Source organism: Eurypyga helias, unplaced genomic scaffold (assembly GCF_000690775.1).
Source record: "Eurypyga helias isolate BGI_N326 unplaced genomic scaffold, ASM69077v1 scaffold2266, whole genome shotgun sequence".
Classification (NCBI taxonomy): Eukaryota; Metazoa; Chordata; class Aves; order Eurypygiformes; family Eurypygidae; genus Eurypyga; species Eurypyga helias.
The window spans coordinates 11,650-34,702 of record NW_010258362.1 but is presented as its reverse complement, the minus strand read 5'-3'; the positions used below and the strand labels follow the sequence as shown (position 1 = coordinate 34,702).

The 23,053-nt window shown below is 51.3% G+C and overlaps 1 protein-coding gene across 1 annotated transcript in view; it reads left to right on the top strand.

The window, feature by feature from the left end:
- Positions 1-23,053, top strand: part of PLXND1 (plexin D1) — a gene marked incomplete at both ends in the record, with an annotated part of 54,417 nt that overhangs the window by 21,062 nt on the left and 10,302 nt on the right. Inside the window, 13 exons of the mRNA XM_010154289.1 lie at positions 683-834; positions 1,107-1,206; positions 4,397-4,536; positions 5,335-5,502; positions 7,754-7,844; positions 8,014-8,289; positions 9,145-9,294; positions 13,113-13,227; positions 14,236-14,343; positions 15,000-15,112; positions 16,335-16,442; positions 17,515-17,645; positions 18,068-18,266. Coding sequence (XP_010152591.1) covers positions 683-834; positions 1,107-1,206; positions 4,397-4,536; positions 5,335-5,502; positions 7,754-7,844; positions 8,014-8,289; positions 9,145-9,294; positions 13,113-13,227; positions 14,236-14,343; positions 15,000-15,112; positions 16,335-16,442; positions 17,515-17,645; positions 18,068-18,266 — 1,851 coding nt within the window. The remainder of the gene's footprint in view (positions 1-682; positions 835-1,106; positions 1,207-4,396; positions 4,537-5,334; positions 5,503-7,753; positions 7,845-8,013; positions 8,290-9,144; positions 9,295-13,112; positions 13,228-14,235; positions 14,344-14,999; positions 15,113-16,334; positions 16,443-17,514; positions 17,646-18,067; positions 18,267-23,053) is intronic.

Below are 23,053 nucleotides of genomic sequence, written 5' to 3'. Positions count from 1 at the left end.
AGGGTTTTGTCTCTCCCCTGAATAATGCAGTCACGCTGCCCCTCGTGCAGTGGAACAGCATCATGCCCAGCACCCTGTCCCCTCGCAGCCGTGGGGTCAGCAGCTGCCAGCTGAAAACGCAGTGGTGTAGGAGATGGATGGGGAGCAGCCTTTTTCTCCCATGGCACTGGATTTGTGCTGCACGCTGCGGTGCCGCAGTGCTGCTGTCTTGGCCACGCTGCCTGCATCAGGACACTTTTCGTCTGGTTTTTGTCCTGAAAGGCCCTGCTGTGTTCAGGCCCATGCTTAAAAATGTGATGGCAGGACTCTCTCTTCCCAGCACACTAACATCCTTCCTCTGGTCTTCCAAGTGTCTGGGTTTCCAAGTGTTCGTGTTTGTCTCTGCCCCAACTCCATTCAAAACTGTGGTGTGGAAGGAGTGATGTTCCACCCCAGATGTGTTTGCAGCTGGAGTAATCCCTGTACCCGGTACCAAACCCAGTGACAGCTTCTCGTTTGCAAAGCTGCAGCAAGGGGAGCATGGCAGTGGGCCTGCTGTGGGGGAGTGGGAGCATGGGGAGCAATTCTGTCTTCTTCATGGGGGCCAAGTGGGAGCTGGACACAGGCACAGGCTCAGCAACTCAGCAACGGCTGCCAGAAGCTTCCGGGCGGTCCTCCTCCAGCCTTTCCCTTGGTGCCGCAGATTGAGCCGCTGCGCGGGCCGCTGGAGGGGGGCACCTTGCTGACCATCCGCGGGAGGAACCTGGGCCGACGCTTCAGCGACATACTCGGCGCCGTCAGGATCGGCAGCGTGCAGTGCGCGCCGCTGCCTGACAGATACGTCGTCTCCGAGATGTGAGTGTCGGGAGAGCCAGCAAGGAGGTGCCTCTTCTCTTTGTGTCCCCTGCCCATGCCTTCTGGCCTCGTGGCCACCCGCCTGGCATGCTGGGCCGTGTCCTGGTCCAGGTGGGATGTGGGTGCCCTCGGCCAGGCACGGGGGAGGGCGGGGATGCTGCCCGGCCCTCCCCTGCAGTAGGCACGGGCAGAGCATGGAGGAGGAGGAGGAGGCGCTGCCCCTCTGCTCTGGTGGAGCAGCACGATGCCAACCTGCCCTTTCCTGTCCGCAGGATTGTGTGTCAGACCGGGGAGGCTCAGGAGACGTTTTCTGATGTGGTGACGGTTAACGTGAGCCGGGAAGGGAAGTCCAGGGAGCGATACTCCTACGTGGTGAGTAGGTCCTTCCTGGGTGTTTCTTCGGTGATTCTGACGTTCCCTGCACCCCCTTAAAACAAGCTTCTATCCTCTGTGCCCCAGCTGTTTTAGAAAGAGGATCTACGACAAAAAGCATCAGGGTCCTCGAGGAGCAGCTGATGTTATCCCTCAGCTGGGGTTCCCTGCGCGAGGTCTGGCACATCCGGGCTCGAGTGCGAGGGGCAGCACTGCAGCCAGGGTGTCACACGCACAGCCTCAGCTCCTGCAGTGGCTTATCACTTATTCTGCCTGGATCATTGTTTCTCCTGCTATAAAAAGGAGCTCATTTTTCTTTCCTGCTCTTTTGCTGAAGTGCTGTTACAACCTGTGAGATTTCTTGAGACTTGCGAAGTCTCTTTGTGCTGTATAAGTGATGTACCATGGACTCATGTTATTTAGAACTGATATTTTTTTCTGCAGAGATTGTCTTAGTTTTTGCATGAGAATAATGTGCAGGGATTAGACTTGAGCTAACCCTGTGTCATTATACAAAGAAAAGCCCTTTATAGCTTTTTAGTGTACCATCTCACAAAGATAACTTTCATCTCTATAAACCTCAAAGAAATCCATGCAGCTCTTCTATTTCCAACAAGCACCCTGGTCTCTGGCTAGACGCTATTCATGGGCAGCCCCACGTGTCCAGGGCAAACACAACAGGATGGGTGCCGAGGGCGTGCTGTTTACTCGGAGCCTTTGTGCTTGTGCTGGGGAAGAACAGACTGTGCTGCAGTCTAGTGGCTTGAAAGGAGACTTGAGCCCCAAGTAAAGACATTTGATTCCTGGTAGCCATTGTGTGGAATTTAGGGCTGGATCATGGGGTGTAATCCCCCACCCTGTAACTGATTGCGTGTTAGGTATTTAGTTCAGGGAGGTTTACAAAGAATGCAGCCAGCACAGACATGGCACATCCCGGTGCCCTAGAGCAGAGCCAGGTGCACAAGGGGACCCATTCCCATCCTTTCCAGGTGTCCGTGTTCACATCCAAAATGTCTTGAGACATCCAGCAGTCTGGAGTGGAGGAAGGTGCAGCTGGGGTACGACCCCGTAACAGACCTTGGGTTTGGGTTTCTGCTGCATTGCCATCAGGATGTGTGTGCTGACTCAGCCACATCACCCGCTGCCGGTCCGATTGTCTTCTGGACAAAGAGGAGAAGGGCCCAAAGAGTGGGAAAGGGCTGGGCAGCTTCTTCGCCAGCTTTTGGCGTGCGAGGAAAAGCCCTCTCAGGAAACACCTGTAGAAGCACCAGCGCTAAACAAAGCAGGAGCAAAAGCCAGTCGCTGGACTCAGACCGTGTCCGTGACAGCTCTGTGCTGGCAGCTCCTGAGCAGGCTCATGGCAAAGGCTGTCGGCCCGGGAGCAGGAGAGGAGCCGTTTTCTGCTCAGGTGGCACAGCAGAAAGCTGTCTTGTGTCTGTCTCAGCAAAGTTTAGAGAGGAGATGAGACAGTGCCCTGCTCTGTGCCTGTCAGGGAGTGAAGCAGCACGATGTGGAGCTGCTGCTGTGTTCCACACCACATGTGGCTTTTGCACCATTTGCAAACTAAGCAATGCCCTTTAGTTTTCTTGATTCTCCCCTCAGAAACAAGGGTATGAAGATGGATTAGACTACACCATGCAAGACTGGTCTCAGTGAGACTTGAGGTTGAGCAGTTTACCTGAAAAAGTTTAAAAGACTTTTAGAACTGCCCTTCCAAAGTCCCTTGTAAAATACCAAATATTGTTTGTGTGCTACATCTTTCAAAGTACCCGTTAGATGTATCTAAAAGAGATGGTATTCAACTATAATTCTGCCAAGGAGGAGAGAGAAATGTGATCGAGAGACTTCTCCAGACATGATAGCAGGCTGTGGATCAGCTGAATTTGCAGAAGTTGTGATAGAGGCAATCAGTGCTGGCCATGCACTGAGAGCACTAGCCACTGGCTCTTGCTGAGGGGAAGAGCTGGAAGGCTTTGGGGAACATGAATAATCCTCTCTGCTGTTGTTGTAACTGCAGATTTGAATGCATAGGTTAGGGGCCAAGGGCAGGAGACGGCTACCTGCAGACACTCAGAGAAACACAAATTAACAAAATGAATCCCCTGGAAGTGGGTAATGGTCAGAAACAACAAAGGAAATGGCTGTAGAGAAATAAAGCAGCCTGCATGTAGGACAAGGACAAGGATAGCTATTAATAAGCATGTTTGTGTGGCTGGGATTGACAGGAAAGGGCATTGGCACCAGGCGGCCTGAAGCAGCTTAGCCGGTGTTCTTCAGTCTGCCTGGGTACAGCTTTGCTCTGCGGCTGCAGCGAGGGATGGGCTCTGGCAGTAAGCAGGCTTCAGCCGGGCTCCGCAGCCCAGCGGGCCTCGGGCCTCCAGGGTGTGCGGCCTTGGACAGGGAAGTACCAACTGCCTTCTGGAAGGGTCCTGAAATAACGATTTGCTCTGCCCTTGGTGTGCTGCTTAAACCTGAACGGGGAGGTTGCCCAGCAGACTCTCTGGGGGGGGCTCTGTGCAGCAGGCACGAGGATTCAGTGCTGCACTAGTTATCAAAGCCTCCAGCTCGTGAATCTCAGGAAGATTTCCAGGGGCTGCAAATGCAGATAACATACATGCTAATTTCTGCTGAAAATGGTGAGAGGCAAAGTAACTTCCCCCTTAGTTCCTGTCGCCTCAAGAGATTCAGATTTGAAGCTTCCTTAAGAAGGAGTTTGATATTCAATTATCTAGACCCAGGTGACTGCTTTCACAGATCTCAAGACCATCATCCGGAGGGGCTTTGGCATTAGCTTTGCATTCAGGAGGAAATGGATCTGGAAGGGCAGAGATGGTGGGAGCTGGAATTAATGAGAAATTTCCTTTTGTTGATGGACCTTGAGCTGTCACCAGCTCCAGACCCTCCTCTGGAAATCAAAAGGGACTGGTGGGATCCTAGGCTCGTTTGGAGTCATGTGTCATTTATTGCCAGAATTTAGGGACTGCAGAGGTTTTATATTATCTCAGTCCTCAGCACTTGTACCCCTCTCCTTGTTCTGAAACCCTGCCAGTGAAAGCTTTTGCTGTGCTGCTCTTCCAGAGCCTCACAATAACAGATACTTAAACTTACTGAAGCAGTTTCCATGTGCAGTGTGGAGTATCCAAATGTGAATTCCACCAGGCTTAAAAACAGTTATTCCCTTTGTCTTTAGCTTCCCTTGGTGCAGTCCATAGCTCCCCTGAATGGTCCGAAGGCTGGAGGAACCAGAGTGACCATCAGAGGCAGCAGACTGGATGTTGGCTCTGAGCTCCGCGTCCTCGTCAACACCTCCAAGCAGTGCACTGACCTCAGGTGGGACTGGGTCTGGGGACTGGCACTGAACTGGTGATGAGACAAGGTGTTAAGAAGGATGATATTGGCCCCCAGGAGATCAGGAAGAACTCGAGTTCGGGTGGGGGGCACCACTGCATGCTGCTGGTAGCCATGGAGCCAGCATAGCATCCCCACTGGCCCGCTTGGCAGCCACCAAGTGCTTGGCAGCCACCAGTGCCCAGTCAGGCTGGTATCCCTGGAGTGGTGAGGCAAAGCTGAGGTGCAGGTGTCTGACACCAGGATGGGGTGACTCTTTGGCAAGGCACTGGCATTGGTGTTGCTGTGATGCAGCGGTGGCGACCAGCAGCAAACAAGGCGCTTGTCATGCACTGTTCACAGGATGCTGCCAGGCCCCTTGGGTGGTCTGAGACCAGGACCAAAACCCTGGGAGCAAAGCAGACATGGGTTTTGTTCCTACATCCGCTGGAAGCAGAAGGCACCTGCATGCCCAGGGTTCTGCTTCTGCAGCAGCTCACGGGTCAGAAGAAACCTCTCCTCCTGTATGTTCCCATCTCATCAGTGGAAAGAAGTAGGAGCCTGCACTTTTCCTTTGGCTGTATGGGAAATCAGCCTGGCAGCCTCGGGTGGTGTATGCTCAGAATTACTTATTAGTAGGCAATGTAATCAGTATGTGATTGGCATGTGACTGGAACCTCCTTCTTGCCTGTCTCTGCTGACCACCTCGCTTCCCCGGAGGGGTTTGGGTTTGCGGTGCCTGGCTGCGGCTGCTCTGTCTGCCGTGGCTTTCTGCAGCTTATCCTGCCTTTCCCTGCGCAGCCGCAACGACAGCACCATCACCTGCACCATGCCGTCGGCAGACATCACCACGGCCGTGCGGGTCTGTGTCCAGTTCGAGAACAAGTCTTGTGCCAGCTACAACATCACGTTCAAGTATGAGAAGAACCCGATTATATCAGACATCAACCCCAAAAAGAGCCAGATCAGGTGAGATCCCTCTCCCAACAGACAGCCAAGTCTGCCAGGATTTGTGGCCTCTATTGAGATCAGCCTCTTAAATTTTGCCAAATGCAAAAGTGAATAGTGCTCTCCCGTCAAAGCACAGGGCTAAGGGGAGTATCCTGGTGTAGCCTGCTGCAGGCAATGTGAGCTCACCCGGTCTGTGCTTCAAGCCACCTAGGAGCAGAGTAGATCCTGCGTAAATCCCATGTCCAGAACCCCAGGAGGCATTGATGCACAGCCAGGAGGCAGGACACAGTATCCGGGCTCTGTGCCACGCTGTTGTAGCATCCTGACTTCCGTGTCAGAGCTGGCATGTGTCTACATCTGCCTGCAAAAGAGGGTCGGCTCCAGGCTGGTGGGAGAGGGTCCTGCAGGGAGAAAGGGACGTTCTCAGCCCTGGGGTCTGACACATTGCCTTGCAGACAGGTACAGCAGGGGCACCGCAGAGTGCGCTCAGGGTGCTTCGGGATACCCCAGCACTGGAGTAGAAGAGATCTTACACACCAGGACTGTCTGTTGCTCATTTCAGTGCATTTAAGACATGGAAAAAAGTCAGCCTTAGTAACTGTACTGTGTACACCTGGTGGGTGCTTTAGGGAGGTTCAGGTGGGGGGCTCTATGAGACCCTGAGGATTTTTCTTGGCAGTAAAACTGCTGGAGGATAAGCTGAGATTTGTAATTTTGGATTTCAGCCTTCCCAAGGTCACAGTATTTCATTTTTAAAGCGTGTTGCTTTTAATTTCATGTCTCTCCATGGAGCTCTCAGGCTCCTATTCCTTTGGATACCATGGTGAAATCCCACCTTTGTCAGCTGTGGAGCCTGTAAAACCCTGGGCTGACCAAGAGATCTGAAAGTTCAGCGCCTGTGCCTGCAGGCTGAAAGCAGCACGCTTGGGTGCGAGCACGCAGCGGGCTCTGATGGTCTGATCCCCTTGGAGCAAAGCCGCGTCTCCACATTCCCAAGCGCAGCGCCAAAGATGCAGGCTGTGGGAAAGTTAATGACAAGGCACAGCAGTGACTCAGCCAACCCCAGCTCCTAGCAGGCTTGCAAGCTATGCTGAGCGGCGAGAGCCGTATCTAAACACAGAGACAGCGGGAGAACGTCACTGCCCATAGTCGCAAGGGAAACCACGAGGGTATTTCTCCATCACCTTATCTGCTTTTTCAGTGTTAACACCAATTTCCAAATTTCAGACCACTGAGAACACGACAGCAGTCTCTTCAGACTGCTTGGTGGCTCGTGTAGCCGGACTGCTCCAGTGCGTTGTTGGGCTGTTGACCGTGAGGGGTCAAAAACTTGTGTAAAAATCTAGCTGGATCTGATTTATCTTACCACATTGCTAAACTAATTCGTGTAAGCAAAGCTTAAAACAAGACAGAAGTTGTAAACTAGTCTGCAGATGTGACAGGCTCTTAGTTAGAAACTTGGATCATAACTGCGTGGTAATACCTACAGCATTGTAAAAGATTTCAGACAACCTGATTTTTGGGGCCTTGGACCCAAGGTCACAGTGTCTGGAGTGGTCTTGAGATAGTGTGATCTGTAAGTCCTGACTGCTCCTGACAGATACTCCAAGTGTGAGATGGAGAAAGGGGAAGGCAAACCCAGGGCATAACTTGTTCTCCACCCCTTGCTCTGCAATCTTGTGTGCATCAGGGCCCTCGTTACTGCCGTTAATTGCCTGCACATTGAGAGACCCATGTTTTGCATTCCCCAGGCAGCAGATCCAAAACACAAAACAACTTTCACATTTTGATTAAAATCAGAAGTGTCTGGGAGATGTAGGATCCCTGTCAACCTTAAAGGGGTCTCTTCCCTCTCTCAAACTCACAGTTCTCTGCAGGTTGCTGTGGGGCAAGGACAGGAAATATCTCCTGGCCCTTGCTTTGAGGGGTTGGAAGTTAACCTCTTACACTGCTGCATACCCCTGGCATGCAGAGCCAGGTCGCTCCTCTGGGGAGCGAGAGCAAGGGGAACAGTTTGCTGCTGCTCGCAGACGTCCCCCATTTCCACCACAGCAGCTGCTGTTCCTCCTTCCCTCCCTGATATCTTGGTAGCAGTGTGGGTGCTTGCTGCAAGCAGGAGGAAGACTTTGGCTGCTGGGTTACATTTTATGCTCAAGCAGCTGGAAAACATCCCTGGGAGAATGACAGCAGGCAACACCCAGCCATTGCACCTCGCGGTTCTGTGTTGCCCTCTGCAATCACCCTCTCTTTTCTTCCCTTTTCTGCAAAGCGGAGGCAGGATCATCACCTTGGAAGGAAGAGGCTTTGAGCTGGTCCAGAATGTGTCCATGGTGGTCCGTGGCATTGGCAGAGAGCCAACGGTGGGTGTCCCTGCTGGGTATCGCCTGGTAACAGGGAGCCCAGTGCCTGAAGTTGTTTGGGGTGTGAGGCTGGGGCTTACCCCATGCTACAGGTTGGGCTGGGGGCAAGGCTGGGTGGGAGCACTCAGGATGTCTGTTTTCTGATGTGCGTGTTCTCTCCTGCTCTCAGAGCTGTAAGGTTCACACCGACACTGTGATCACCTGCCCCTCCCCGGCTGCCTCCAACATCACCGTGGGGAGCAAGCCTGCACCCGTTGATTTCTATCTCAATGGCCGGCTCTACGCAGATGACCGTCCGGCTCTGGATGAGGAGATGTACCCTGAGGAGGTCTTGCACATCAGCAAGTTCAGCCTGGAGTACTATGCCGACCCCCAGTTCTTCACAGCCAAGAAGGAGAAGTGGATCAAGCACCATCCTGGCGAGCCCTTAACTCTGGTTATACACGTAAGAGAGTGGCATTTACAGCTCTGCTTCTGCTTGGGGGTGTTCCCTGCTCACCACCCAGAAGCTCTTCAGTCCTAAGTGCCAGCACAGTGACTGCGCACAAACGCAGGAGAGAGAAGGGGGGCAGATGAGGTCAGGAGAGGCAGGAGATGCAGCCTGACCCGGGGATGCCCTTTGAGGCATGACGACAGACAGTTGTGTTTGGTGGATGTAATAGCAAGAAGCTAAATAAAACACTGGACATATGAAAAAGAACAATAATGCACTGGCCTGAAATCAGGCAGGTACTACATAAGGTCCTGACAATAGATATTTATTCCTGCAGAAACAGGTCATGCATTCTTCTCTTTTGCTACTGAATTCAGCGCAGTTAACAAGGAAGTCGGGATGCAGCAATTGGATGGCTTGGACAATGGGCAATAGGAATTCAAAGGCCATTGTTCACTGCAGGATATCCTCACCAGTTGAACGTGCTTCAGAAACGTACTCCCCCTTTCTCAGGCTCTGCCGACGCATCCCCTGGCCATCTCCCCTGTTGTACATCCTTCCCCTCTCCCAGGTGGGCGCTCAGATCCTTATCTGCAGTGCACAGCCCGGCCAGATCAAAAGCAGATTTTTCCAGGTTCCACGAGGGGCTTGCTCACCCCATGCCCCATGCTGAGTGAGGAATGGGAAACAGGAAAATGGGGAATGGCCCAGTTCTCGGTTTCCTGTGGAGCACTGGAAAAATGTCCTTGGAGAGGGAGACCAGATCTGAAAAACAGCAGGGAATACAGAAAGTAAAGCAGGAAAATCCGTTGCGATTGTGACTGCTGCTCTAAAGACTGACATCCTGATGCTCTGTTTTGTCATCAGAAAGAGCCGGACAGCCTGGGCCTGGAAAGCAATGAGTACCAAGTGAAAATTGGCCTCATCTCATGCGAGATCCAGATTGTTTCGGACAAAGTCATCCACTGCTCTGTCAATGAGTCGCTGAGCACTTCGGAAAGACAGTTACCGGTGACGGTGAGTGCCAGGAGCCTCCACGCTCCGAGCGTGCAGGGCAGAAGGGGTCCCTGTGGCAAACCCTGCGTGCGGTGGGCAGGAACTGCCGGGCAAGCCAACGGGCAGCCTTGCGGTAGCCGCACGGAGGGCAGGATGGACAAAGCAGGCTGTGCTTGCAGCTGTCCCCGGAGCGGCTCGAGGGCAGGATGCAGGCATAGTCAGTGCCAAGGCTGCCCCCGGTCATGGAGAGGGGCTGCCACGCTCCGATTCATGGGGCATCAGCAGCTGCCTGCTGAGTTAACCGTGCTGTAAGCTGCAGGGGAAGGTTTCGTCAGTTCTTGTAAAGCACTGTGAAATCCCAGGCATGTGAGTTTTTGTCACTTGCAGTAATTTTCTTTCTTTCTGTTTGGGGATTTCCATACTGTTTTCTGTCAGCTGGCCTCCTACTGCCAGCAGAAGAGCTACAAGTGGACATGAGAATCCACCCCTTACCAAGCTGCAAAAAGCCACTGGAGATGAGTCCCAGTGTGTGACCAGGGAGGTCAAGGGGAGTACGCAGGGCTGGAAAACTTTGTGTTGCTTCCCAGGGGCTGCAGCTTTGTTACTGCAAGGAATTCAGTGTTCTGGGCTGTTGTTCATCTTCGTGTCTGCAAAATTCCCAATACTTTGTGACCGTCCTTTTTTCCACAGAGGGCTTGACTTAATGGCTCTTCTCGCCCTCCATTTCCCCAATGTCATATGCAGTCACTGCCACGAGGGATATGACTGTGGCACTTTGTATCTGGGGAGCAAATGCCCCCACCTCCGTGGTCTGAGACCCTGCAGCCTCCTCCCAGTCGGTGTGTTGACAGTGGATGTGTGGGAGCCCAGGGCACGGCAGGGTGGAGGAGGAGGAGGAGAGCTGCGAAGGGAGTTGAGGAGGCTCTGGGCTCCGCGCTGCTCAGAAGAAAGGCAGGAAGATGCACAATGAATTCACTGACAGGGTTGTCCAGTTTACTGATTACAATCTGTGGGGTATGAAATTCTGTTGCAAACTGGAAACATGGAAATGCAGAAGTAGCAGAATTTCCCAAGTCATTTTAATGGAAATTTTAAATAGGGTAATTTTGGTTTTAGTGAGAACTGAGCCACAGGGAAATCCCTTTGGGGAAGAAAAGGAATTTATGAGTTTGCTAGTCTTGGTTTGACATAAAACATTCAGGGTAATGGCCTAGCAGATCCTTAGGAAGCAGGAGAATGATACCCAGCCTTAAAGTATCACATAGCTGTTAAGAATGTACCAGCAGTGGGAGTCCAGCTACATAATCAACTTGTATTCATGTCTGTGCGCGCTTACTAAACCTTCGTACGTGTTTTGAGGTATCGCCTGCTGGCCATTTCGCAGGCAACACCTGCCTTTATAACATACTTGTAATAGCTTCGATAACACAGGGCCAGGCTTGCGCAGTGGTGCCTGCCTGATCTGCGTCGAGGGCGGCTGCCGGGGGCCGCAGAAGCTTCGCCTGCTGATGGCAGTTCTTGCTTCTGGAGAGCTGAGGAGCCTGTTGTGGTGACTGCCCAGTTTGTTCTTGCTTAGATGGTAGAGCTCACATCTGCAGTGATCAAAGCGCAGGAAAACAGCCCTTTAAAATGTGTCCCACTGTTGATCTTAATTCTGACCGTGATTTTGGGTATACCTGTTCTGTGAAGGTGTTCTCGGGCCAGGGCCGTGTTAGCAAGTCACGCAGGGCAGCAGGAGCTGTCTGTAGAGAGAAGGAGCCAGTCATGACAATGGAGCTCCTGAGCCTCCCTGTGTTTTGGGGGTCACTTTCAAGTAGCTCTTTTGGTAGTGCCCAGGGTGAGCTGGAGCTTGATTTTGGTTTGGTTTTGTCCCAAAGGGATTCGCACTCCCAGTTCGCACCCTGGGAGGCTGCAGTATGGCTCCATCCCATAAGCTGGAGAGTGGTTCCCAGTGACCCCTGAGGTGGCCCCATGCTGCAGGGGTCCTGCCCAACCCCAACAACTCCAGCCCCTTCTGCACCCCCCAACATACTGGTGACAGGGCGCAGCCTAATTTAGCCTGCAGCCTAATTAAACCCCCTTACAAAAGATTGTATTGGGTAGACCTGTCCATATAAACAAGAGAAGCTTGCTGAAGCCTTCAAACCCATTTTTGTTCACGACCAAACTGTTCAAACACTGAATTAAACAACAAGTGTGGGATTTCTCCTCTGGCAAATGCAAAAGGTTGAGTTGGTGGGGAAAAAAAAAAGACTCAAAATGCATCAAGGACTTGTCTCATGGCAGCATTTCATAGGAGAGAGGTGGAAATCTGGAGGCTAGGCAGGATACTGTGCAGACTGTCAAATGAACCTCCACAGATGCCTGCACTCATGGCTCCCTGACCCCACCCAGCATCTCAGCTCCCAGCCAGCGCACACCAGAGAGGACACCCAAGCTCTTGGTGTTGGACATTGTCCGGAGGCACCACCCCACAAACCACCACTGCCAGAGTCTGTTTAAGGGCTGGTACAAGGGCACGTTGGGGCTTGGAGCCGCAGGAGTCTGGCCATGTGGTCCAGCACTGATGGTGGTAGGCGCTGAAGGTTTTCCTGACCCCAGGTGATGGCAGGCAGTGTTGCCTGGGGCAGAGTCATCATCTCTTGCCTGTGGAGGAGCAGCACAGGAGCAAACCTCCGGGCTTGGTGGGGTGCCTCCAGCTGGATTCAGCAAGGGCTTGGATTTCCCGGCGCTTTGTGGTGTTCGGTTTATGGGCATGGTGGGGAAGGCCCTCCTTGGGGCACCCCTTTGGCCGAGCTGCTGACTGTAATTCAACCACAGTGTGCACCTTGCCCAGAGGTGCTCCATGACACAAATGTAATTGTAAGATTATTCCATCTCTTCCCTACCTTGTTTCAGGGGTTTTTTTGCTCAAGTTTCCCTCACTTCTCATTCCTTGGGAGAAGTGAAACTCACATTTCCAGAAGCGAAAGACTTGTGTGGTCATGAGTTTTCCTTATCAGATGATGCTGTTGAACCCTTTCATCCCAGCGGCCTAGAGAGCCATTTATAAACAGCGCTGGGTAAACCCGCCAGCCTGCCTGTGATGTGTGTTGGCTTCTTCGCTTCTGGCAATCAGGAGACCGAAGGACTGAGCTCAAGTGTTTGTGCTTGGTGTCATAAGAAGTATGGGTTGGGAGCAGAGCCAGCACCTCCTGACACCCAGTCCACTGCTTTAGCCACAAGATCATTACTCGTCTCTGGTCTCATTATTATTTATTTGTATGCCCTTACTTTATTTGTATTTCAACTACTTAAAAGTTTCTTTACCCTTTTCCTCTAGAGTAGCAGTAGTCCTGCTTTTGGAGGAGAACGGAGAACGTGTCTGGATTCAAAGGCCAGTCAGAGACATAACAAAGGCAGATAGATGATCAGTGGAAGTAGTTTTCTAGTAAAAGTAGTACAGGCAGTACTATATGGTGTGAGGAGCTCCCTAAGAAAGGGTTGTCTCGTGCTGTGGGCTGGGTAGGGCAGGGCCGTGACGTGGGCTGGAGCCTGTGGCTCTGCTACCGAAGCCCTGCGGTGGCCCTAGGATGGGCACCCTTGCGGTACCGCAGCCTGCCATGAGCTGGCCTCGGCTTTCCACCCAAGCCTGCAGGAAGGGAATTGGGCTCCTTTGAGACACGCAGTTGAAAGACACACCCCAGCCTCCCCGTGAAGCCTGGTGGGCTGAGCCAGTGTGGTCAGTATGTCCTTGGGCGAAGGTCATCCAAGCACTGCCCCATAGTCCCTCCTTGTTCGACCTCCAAGCCGTTTGGCAACGTGCTGCTCAGCTCCTGCTTTTCCTTCTTCCTCTCTAGATCCAAGTTGGAAAGTTCAACTACACGATTGCGATGCTGCACCTTGGGGGAGGAGAGACCGCAATCATCGTCTCCATTGTCATCTGCAGCATCTTGCTGGTCCTCTCCGTCGTAGGTAAGGAAACAGAACAATGAGGTTCCAGGCTGTGCTGAAGCTTTTTCTCATTGCGTGTGCAGGGGTGAAGATGACTCACTCAAGCGTTAGGATACCTCTGAGTGCTGCAGTTGTGCAGTGTCTGAAACTGGTCTGGGTGCAGCAAGTAGCCACTCTTCTTCGTACGGGACCAAGCCAGTACCCAGGATCCTGCAGCACGAAGCATTTGCTGGCTGAATCCATGGTTGAACTCTGTTACTTGAGCCTGTGATGTTTATAAACTTACCCTTTTTCCCCAAACACGTAGTAGCTACTGGTCTTGGGCTGGAATAGGGCTCGCTCATGGGCATGACTGCCCCAGACCATTCCAGAGGTCTACCTAGCCTGAGTTCCGCTCATCTGTAACAGCCCGTGACAGACGCCTGGCAAAGGGTTTGAAGAACAGAGCAAGCATCCTTATCTGCAGATCCAGAGCAGACACAACAGTTTGCTAACCTCACTGGAAGCTGTGCAGCACACCTGTGTCCTCTGGCTAGGTTCTCTTTTCATCGCCTGCCCAGAATGACTGCAGCAAGAAACCTGTCAGTTCACAGCAAATGAGGTGTTTCTAATAGGGATTTAATTTATTTTTAATAAAGGTTATAATGCACACTATTTATTAAATGCACCACCCGTCATTAGAAACATATTTCTGGAGGCATGGGAAGACTGTCAGACATGAACGCTGTAGTACAGGTGGTAAACGTCTTAAAATCTGTATTCATTAATCAGCTGGAATGCATTAATATAGAGTTAAGCTCAATATAGACCATCCAGACCTAAATTGAAGATGACAGTTACAGCATGATCATTAAATTCCAGCTGGTTTTAATTATTTAGAGATAATTGACAACTGCCTGATCAGATACCAGTCTTGTAGGTGTTAAACCAACACTGAGTTTAGCTGTCTGCACCCGTGTCAGCTCTGTTCCCAGCTGAAGCTGCTTCTGACACCCTAGTCCAAAGGCTTGTTCCCTTCCTCTTTTCCAGCTCTCTTTGTGTTTTGCACAAAGAGCCGCAGAGCAGAGCGCTACTGGCAGAAAACCCTGCTCCAGATGGAGGAGATGGAGTCGCAGATCCGGGAGGAAATCCGCAAAGGTAGGTCGTCACGCTGAGCACTGAGGAGGAGCCAGGACTAGGAGGGAGATGCTGGGATAGCAGGGTTGAAGACATTCCCCTTCTACTCTGTAGACCTTTATGGGATTATTTAGAGGAGAATTTCTGTCGTTGCCTTTGAGCTTTGGCAGTGAATGAGACTCAGCAGCTGGAAGTGTGGCTCTGCCGTTGTCTTGCTGCCTGACTTGGGCAAGCCACTGATCTTCAGTGCCATTGGTTTCCCAGTCTTGGGATTAATGGCCCTTGGCCATGTGAGTTAAAGGCCACACTAATTAGTGAGCTTTACGACTGGGTGTAACAAATATTGCAGCACGTTCCTGCTAGAGCAATGGGAGAAGCCATCCAGGTGTCTGCCTCTGCCGTCCCCGCAGTAGCGACTGCGGCGTAGGCTGCGGTCCTGTGGGACCAGACGAGGGCTGGAGAAAGGGAAATGTTCAGGACGTGAGGTATAACACTGACGGTTTAATCCTGCTGGTAGCCTGCTGGTCCTCGAGAAAGCCTGTGTCAGCCCACTCGAGGGGAAGGCTTGAGGAGGCAGAGATGAGGCATGCCGCGTGTTGCAGTGCCAGCCTGCCTGCTTACTGTCTCAGCTGGTAGAGCATCGGAGCTCTTACCATCTGCGGGTCTCTTTGTGTAAGGTTTTGCGGAACTGCAGACAGACATGACAGACCTGACCAAGGAGTTAAACCGCAGCCAGGGGATCCCATTCCTGGAGTACAAGCACTTTGTCACCCGGACTTTCTTCCCCAAAGTAAGGCAATACCGCGTTTTACGGGCACCTAATCACTCCCTGGTCCTTCCTAACCAGATCAGGGCTCTGCTTTCCCTCTGCTAAAGGGTTATTACAGTGTAACAAAATCATTCCACTGCTATGTATTTAATTGTCACGTATTTCAGCCTGAATTATCGTCAAAAGTGGAGCCACAGCTCCTGGGGTGTGAATAAGGTCGAGCTTGCTCACACATGATGGGAGCCCAGCGGTGACGCCGTCCTGGGAGTCGTTCTGGCTCACCCGTTTGATGCCGTTGGACACTCTCTTCTGACAGTGCTCTCTCCCATGAACAGAAAGTGCTGGGGACTCCCCCTTCTCTCTAGGGACTCCAATGTCACCCCATGCTGTTCAGCAGAGGCTGAAGGGCGTATCTCCCATCAGTGTTCAGGGAAAGGGGCTTTTTGTTCCATGCAGCATGCCACCAAACATTGCTGGCTGCTCTGCCAGTCCTCAGGAGCTCGTTGGATGTCTCTGTTCCCCCTTTTTCTCCTTTCTGTCAAAGGCTGGGTGCGTGATGCTTCCAGTAAGACACCACTCGGGCGCCCAGTCTGTCTACCCAGTGTCCTTCTCCTGGGACACACCAGACACACCAGCGCCGTAATTCCTGTCACCGGCTGCTCCGCTGTGTTGCTGTGCGCCCGTAACAGCGGCTATATTTCACCCCTGAGGCAGTTGCATTTCAGTGGTGAGGAGTGAGATGATGATTTATGACTGCGGAGTGTTTCATTAGTAGTTATTACTCAGGTTTTTAAGTTATCCAATGTCTATATATCTGCACACTGAAGTCTTTAAGATTCAGGCTGCTAGAGGAATGTTAGAGATTTAAACATTTTTCCCATCTGTTTCAAAAGTTACATATGTTAAAACACCCAGTACTCCTTTATTTTGACTTAGTCTTCTATAATGCTTTCTCTTCTGGGATTTTTCTTGCTGTCCAATTAGTCTATTTGCAGCCTCCCTACTCTAACAGCCTTGTGTCTGCGCAGACAGCTGCCTCCCCCCACTCTTGTGGTGTTTGCTCATTCAAGAGGCTCTTGCAAAGTGTTTAAAGGCTTCGTAAACCGTACCAAGGCATTTCTTCTTAACGGGTGGTCTTCAGTCACAGTTACACGCCTGTCTCGTTCCATTGCGATGCATGGGCAAACAAGGGGGTCCCTGGCCAGGTGCAGCTGCCCTCCCCTAATGCTGTGCTTGGTTGCAGTGTTCCTCGCTCTACGAGGAGTGCTACATCCTGCCATCCCAGCAGCTCAGCTCCCAGGTGGGCTCCCAGGTCCAGGAAACTCATCCACTGCTGGTGGGGGAATGGAAAGTGAGTAACCTGCTAATCAAACCAATGCTCTTGAGTGGTTGATAACCGTAGTTGCGTGTGTTGGCAATGCTACGCGTTTTCTTGCGGTATGTGGGGATGCTTGATCACTCAGAACAACTTAACACATACCAGCTTCGGGTCAGCTCTGGCTAACTGGAGGAGGCAGATCTGTGGAACTGCTCTCACATGAAGGAACATTATCCTGAGCTCCTCCCCAGCTCCACTGTGAGCTTTTCTTCCTGGGTGTATCGTATTGTATGTCCCTTCAGTCCCATACGTCGTTCATCGTAAATTATGTTCCTCCAAAGCAGGGACTTGGCAAAAGCTGCTGTTGTCCCTGAGATGGGTTTCATGTGGACAAGAAGTAGGAATTGCAGCATCAGAGAGTTGCTTAGGTTGGAAGGGAGATCTGCTTAAAGCAGCTCCAACGAGGTGATGTTGCTGAGGGCCTTGTCCAGCTGTGTCAGATATCATCAAAGATGGAAATCCCACAGCCTCTTGGGGACCCGTTCCTGTGTCCAACCACCTTAAAGGTGAAAATTTCCTTCCTTATATTTAAACAGTGTCCCATGCTCCATCTGGTGCCCCTTGCCTTTCGTCCTAGCACTGTGCTGGCAGAGAAGAGTCTGGTTCTTTCTTCTCTACCCTCCCATGGGGCAGCTGAGGACTGCAGTAAGATCTCCCCTTACGACTTCTTCTTAAGGCTGACTAAACCCAGCCCTCTCCACCTCTCCTCATACACCCACAAATTGTTTTGGCAGCCCTCAGCTGCACTTGCTCCAGTTTGCTAATGTCCATCTCATAGCGGGGAGCCCAAAGCTGGCCACGGTACTCCAGATAGCCTCACATGTGCTGAGCAGAGATTGGTCACTGCCACTGCCCCGCTGGCCAAGCTGCTTCTGATACAGACCCAGATGCAGTTGTCCCCTGGCCAGGAAAGTGTGCTGCTGACGTGTCAAGCAGAAGGGAGTAAGGGGTTTTTTAGGGACATCCTTGCGGTCAGGAAGGATAAAAGCTGGAGGAAAACAACAGGCAGGGTTTTTCTCACTCCGCTTTCCAAATCTTTCTTTAGATCCCTGAAAACTGCAGACCAAACATGGAAGAAGGAATCTCACTGTTCTCCACCCTGCTCAACAACAAGCACTTTCTCATCGTGTTTGTCCACGCTCTCGAGCAACAGAAGGACTTTGCTGTTCGAGACAGGTATGAGCTTCCGAGCCAAAGACCTGGCAGCTGGAGGAGACTGATTTATTCCTAAACTGTAGGCAATCCAGCCCGTGTCAGGAGCCATGCATTTCAGTGAACGGTTGAGTTACAATTGCCTCCCATTTTTCTATTAGAAATGGATGGTCATAAACCTCTGTTATGCTGAAGAGCACCAAAAGGTACAATGAGGGACTTGCTCATGAGTGCTTGCATCCCTGAACACTTGGATTACCAGTAAAATGGTACAAGCAGACACAAGGTCCTGCAGCACTAAAAGAGGGTTTCAAGTTTTAACACCGTTAAGAAGGCTCATGAAAATTGTCTGAAATACTGCCTTTGTGTTTGGGGTTTTTTTATGCCAGTCAGCAATTTAATCTTGTTGGGTTGGTGCTTGAGTCATACACAATTCTGTGTTTCAGATGTAACCTTGCCTCCCTGCTTACAATTGCGTTGCATGGGAAACTGGAGTATTACACCAGCATCATGAAGGACCTCTTGGTGGACCTAATAGATGCTTCAGCTTCCAAAAACCCCAAGCTGATGCTGAGGAGAACGGAATCTGTGGTGGAGAAGATGCTCACCAACTGGATGTCCATCTGCATGTACAGCTATCTCAGAGTAAGAGAACCAGATCACTGCTTTTGTGGGTGCGAGTTCGGCACTGAATGCAGGGATATTGAGGGATGCGTGGGGCAGCCGAGGACCTAAATACCTGCCAGCATTGCCACTTGAATGGTCACTAATGGTTGACAAACTCCAGTATATTGAAAAGTTCAAGTGTGGAAAAGCAACCTTAATTTCAGCTGCTTCTCCACTTTTGCCAGGGGATTTGGTGAGATCAGACTTTGCGGCAGGCCTTTCGTAAGGCCAGAGCACGATCTAACATTTTCACCGTGTTTGAGAAGAGAGCCGTGAGGGACTTGAAAAATAACCAGAATGGCTTGAGGTTTTGGAAACCATTCCAGTTATTTGTTGTTTTCCCTGACCAGCTCGCGCAGCCGTACTGACGGTCGCCAGCCAGTTCAGCATTGTCTGTCTTGAGCGCGAGAGCGCTGCAGGGAGGGGCAGTGATGCTGGGGCAGGGGCTGCTCACATCAGTGCCTGTTGGTATGTGACGCTTCTTGCACGGGAGGCATCCCCATGGTTCCACACTGGCCAGACAGATCTTAGAAGGAGAGGTGGGATGTCTGTCCCAGAAGCCTGACTGTCTTCCGATGGTAACAAGAAGGAATATATTTGGCATCTCAGAGCACATCAGCAGTCCATCTGCTCAGTGCTTTATCTCCAACACTTGCCAGTTCTGGTTGGAATTTCCCAGAAGAATTGAGCAATAACTTAATTGATTCCACAGCAGTTAATTGGAGGACACCCCATTATACCCACAGGGGAGAGCCTTGAAAAAGCCTTTGAAAAATCTCTTTTCCCAAAGTGTTTTCTGTAGCCACAGAAGTGATACTGTATTGTCCTCATACATATCGTAATGTGTTCTGATTCCAGCTGATGATCACTTTTTTGTCCTAAAGCCTGTGGTTTTGTAGTTCATAATCTTTCATTTTAGCTGACATAATTAGCCAGTATTATGAAAGGAAAGTTACAGGAGTGAATGCGGATGGCTGTGCCGATGCAGCACGACTATCCAGCCTGTAAGAGCAGAAAAGAGGGAAATAGTGAATTTTTTTTAATCTTCAGTTTTTGTGCCTATAGTTAAACCATTGGAGAGAAAGAAAGTGCTGATCTCTCCTTTTGGAGAGCGGAGACCACATGTGAGGCATCTGATCCAACGCCAGTTTGTGCTAAAAATGGACATTGTGCAAGAAGGCTTTCTCAGGGAAAAAAAATAAAAAAAGAAGAAAAAGTCTTATCACGCGGGCCTGGAGACTTGGGCACGTTACATAGGAGCTCCTCGCCATTAGCTGGCTGTGTCCTGCCCTTCCCTGGGGTGCCTGGTCGGGAGCTGCCCGTCACCGCAGGCTTGTCCGGGGTCCGTGGCGGGTCTGGGACCGGTCGGCTGTCCCTGCGGCTGGGGTGGTGCAGACGATGCTGGTGCAAACCGTGACCGGGCTTTGCCGTGCCGTGCGCCGCAGAGGGAGGAGGAAGGACGGGGTGTGGGCAGAGCAGGTCTGCAGGGTGGCCGTGGCCCTTTGCAGAGCTGACGGCCCACCAGCCGAACCTGCATTTCCATCCGCCTGCAGAAGAGGGGTCCTCAGCAGGGGCTCACGTTGCTCGCTGGGTTCGCAGTCCCCTCCTTGCTTCACGTGCTCATCCTGAAGCCGTGGCGGTGAGACTGTCGCCGCACTTCCTACTGCAGCCTATTTCCCATTTCTGAAAAGCAGACGGTTTCCATACTGGAGTGCAGTAAAGAGTTGATTTCCAGGAGACTTTCACATCACATGTGCTCCACAGTGAGTGTGGGGAAGCTGATCAGCAGAGAAACTGTGCTGCCAGCTCAGCTATGGCGAAGGAATAGAATTGGTCAGAGGGAAATGTCTGGAGAGGTCCTTTGTCCCAGGGAGACACGAGCTCAGCTGTCCAAAGGGTTTTCAGGCCGGATTGGCAGAGCTGGGACCTTCCCCGCCACGCGAATGAGCAAGGAGCCGCTGCAGTCAGACGGCCGGCACCTCCTTACGTGCGGGCTGGTTTCAGCTCAGGGCCCTGATTTAAATACTAGCGATAATCAGACGCCTCCCATGTGCCTCGCGTTCCTCTGGATCAAACTCTGTTGCCTTCAGAGAGGCATTTCTTGGTTAAAAAAAAAAAGGGGGCTGCCCGCCTGCCTGTAGCACCGGTCTGTCAGACGTGTGATGATGGGTCTGGTTTTCATTCCTGAATTATCCCCATTAATCACAACGTCTATTCGAAACAGCTGCTGCAAAGGTCCCTGCCGTTGTGCAGTGGAAAAATTCCAAGTGCTTGTATTTTCCCTTGTAAGTCAACGCTACATGCTCGAAACATTTGTTTCGTGTTAATGCTCTGCCTAACAGTCCGTCCATTTGTGTTTTGGGGGAAAATGATTTGAAGGAGCTGTCTTCAACTGGGAAGGAGCTGCAAGCCACAGTCACTAGTGGTCTGAACATGTGGAGGGCACCTGAAGGCAGTGGAGCCACGGCTCTGACAGGGGAGGTTCAGCTTGGTGCGTGCAGGAGATACGCTGGAGAACTAGCAGGAGGTTTGCTGCTTGAGACTGGATTCATAGGAAACTTGCAGTGTTTGCACAATCCATGCAGAACTCCGTCTGCAGAGCTGAGTGAGAATCGTAGATAAAACGGTCCATGCCTGTACTTTCTGCTATGGCTTTGGTGGAAAATGCTGAAAAAAAAGCCTCCCCCGTGAGATACCGTGGTACCATTGTGCCTGGCTCCTCAGAGGATCAGGGAACCGGGAGTTAAAGGAAAATTAAGATCCTGGAATTCAGCTTTTAGTTCTGGGTCCAAGATTCCCAAAGCTTTGAATGTGGGTTGGAGCTGAGGTTTGGTTCTTCAGAGAATGCAAATAGATAATCATCCCAAAATTTGCAGGCACTTGGGATAAGCAGCTGTTTTCTGTGCTTTTCCCACCCCAGCCTCACCAAGACATTTTGGAAATGGCTGTAACATGTTCCTGGGAGGACATCTCTAATGGCTCGTCAGCATTGTTAATAGGGCAGCAACATGTGAATCCAGTCTGTGCTCTAAACCCCTTTTTTTTTCCTCCATGCATATAAAAACCAAGCCCTCCCACGCTCGTTGTGCGTGAAGCAGTTCAAGTAATGCCAGCCTGAACTGTGCTTCCCATTACTGCAAAGTTATTTCAGTGCCCTAGGTAGCTTTAAGAGCTCGTAACAGTTCAGTCAAAAATGAAAATGAAGTCTCATTAAAATACATTCACAATAGCAGGAAAAAAGGCCCCAGACTGGTTTTTTTAAGTATTTTTTTGTCCTGAATCAGCACTGATCTCTTCTAGTTAAACTTCCTTTCTCCCAACTAGCCAAGTCCAAAGACAGTTTTGATTCATTTCCAGATGAGTTTCCCGAACAATGCTTGAGGTTTCCAAGTTTGCCATTTTATCTCTAGTCCCTGCCTGCCAGCCCTTCTTTCCCCTCTTTGAAATTTGCTGTCTGATTAGCACTTTTGCAGATTTCCATAACATCCCACAGTTCCTGAGCCCAAAAGCCAATAAGCCAAACAGAAATAGTATCTCGCGGGCGAGGGGACGTCGTTATTTCCCATGAGGCCAGTCCTGGGGCTGATCCTGCTCGCGCACGCTCCAGCGGGTCCCACACACCGGCTCCTCCGCTGCCCCTTCCAGCGCTGCTGTGCCTGTGCGGCAGGGGACACGCGCTCAGCCCACACCGGGCAGCCTGTGCCGGTTTCAGGCCGTGAAGAGCTCCTCTATCAGCAGGACTCACACTTTCTGTGTGTTTTTGGAGGCAGCTGTTGGCAGCCCCCTCACGTCTCTCTGCGGCCAGAGCTTTCCACGGCAGGGGTGGGGCAGGCTCCAAAACCCGGCACTGATTTTAGCCTTGGGTGCATCCCCGCTCTTGTGCTCACGCACATGCGACATAAACAGAGCTCCTGGTCGTAGCAAGGTCATCGCTGGGGCTTGCCAGCGCTGGTGTAGGGCCAGTTTGGCCATAAAGGGTCACTTTGTGAGGAAAGCAGGTACGCAGCCTGGACATGTCTCAGTGTCAGCGTCATCCCCTTGCCTCTTACCTCATCCTCCTGCCTTTGTCTCTGAAACTAACTCTTCTTTATGTTTTCTGACACTTTCTCCACTCTGTTCACAATCCTCAGCTTCTCCGCGTCCCCACAACGTCACCTCTTTCTTCCATTTCCAGCACTGGCAGCTCTGCTGCTGAGCCCGTTTTATGCTGCGTGCTCAGAAGGAGCATTGCGGGAAGTCATTAAACCCCGGCAGAAGGCCCAAGGAGCTTCCCTGTGTTCATAGAAAAATGTTGCCCTCAGAAAATAAAGCGGGTGCACCATTGGCACAGATGGTGCGTGCCCACCTACAGCCCTGCTGTAGTGTCTTGTCAACTGCGCCGGATGCAGCCGAATCAAAACTGACATCAAACTAATTGCTTTAGCAATTATAGGGCAATTAGAATAAAAGAATCACCAAGTCTTAATTAAGAAGCAGATTGAACAGGATTTAGCAGCTCCTAGCTGAGAAATATCACAATCATTCGATATCTGTTGTCTCGAGTCGGATTTCAGATGGCAGGAATGTTTGTGCGGGGTGTGTGTGATGCTCAGAAAGTACATGAATGTGCAATAATTTGCACTTGCCTCATTGGAAGGAAATTGCACATGAACATTAGGGAGAATGGGATGTACTCCAGTACTGAGAAGTTTAAGAAAATAGCTTGTGTTTTACTTGCACATCAGCGTAGCAGACAGCAGTGGATCAGAAATCTGGCATTAAACCGC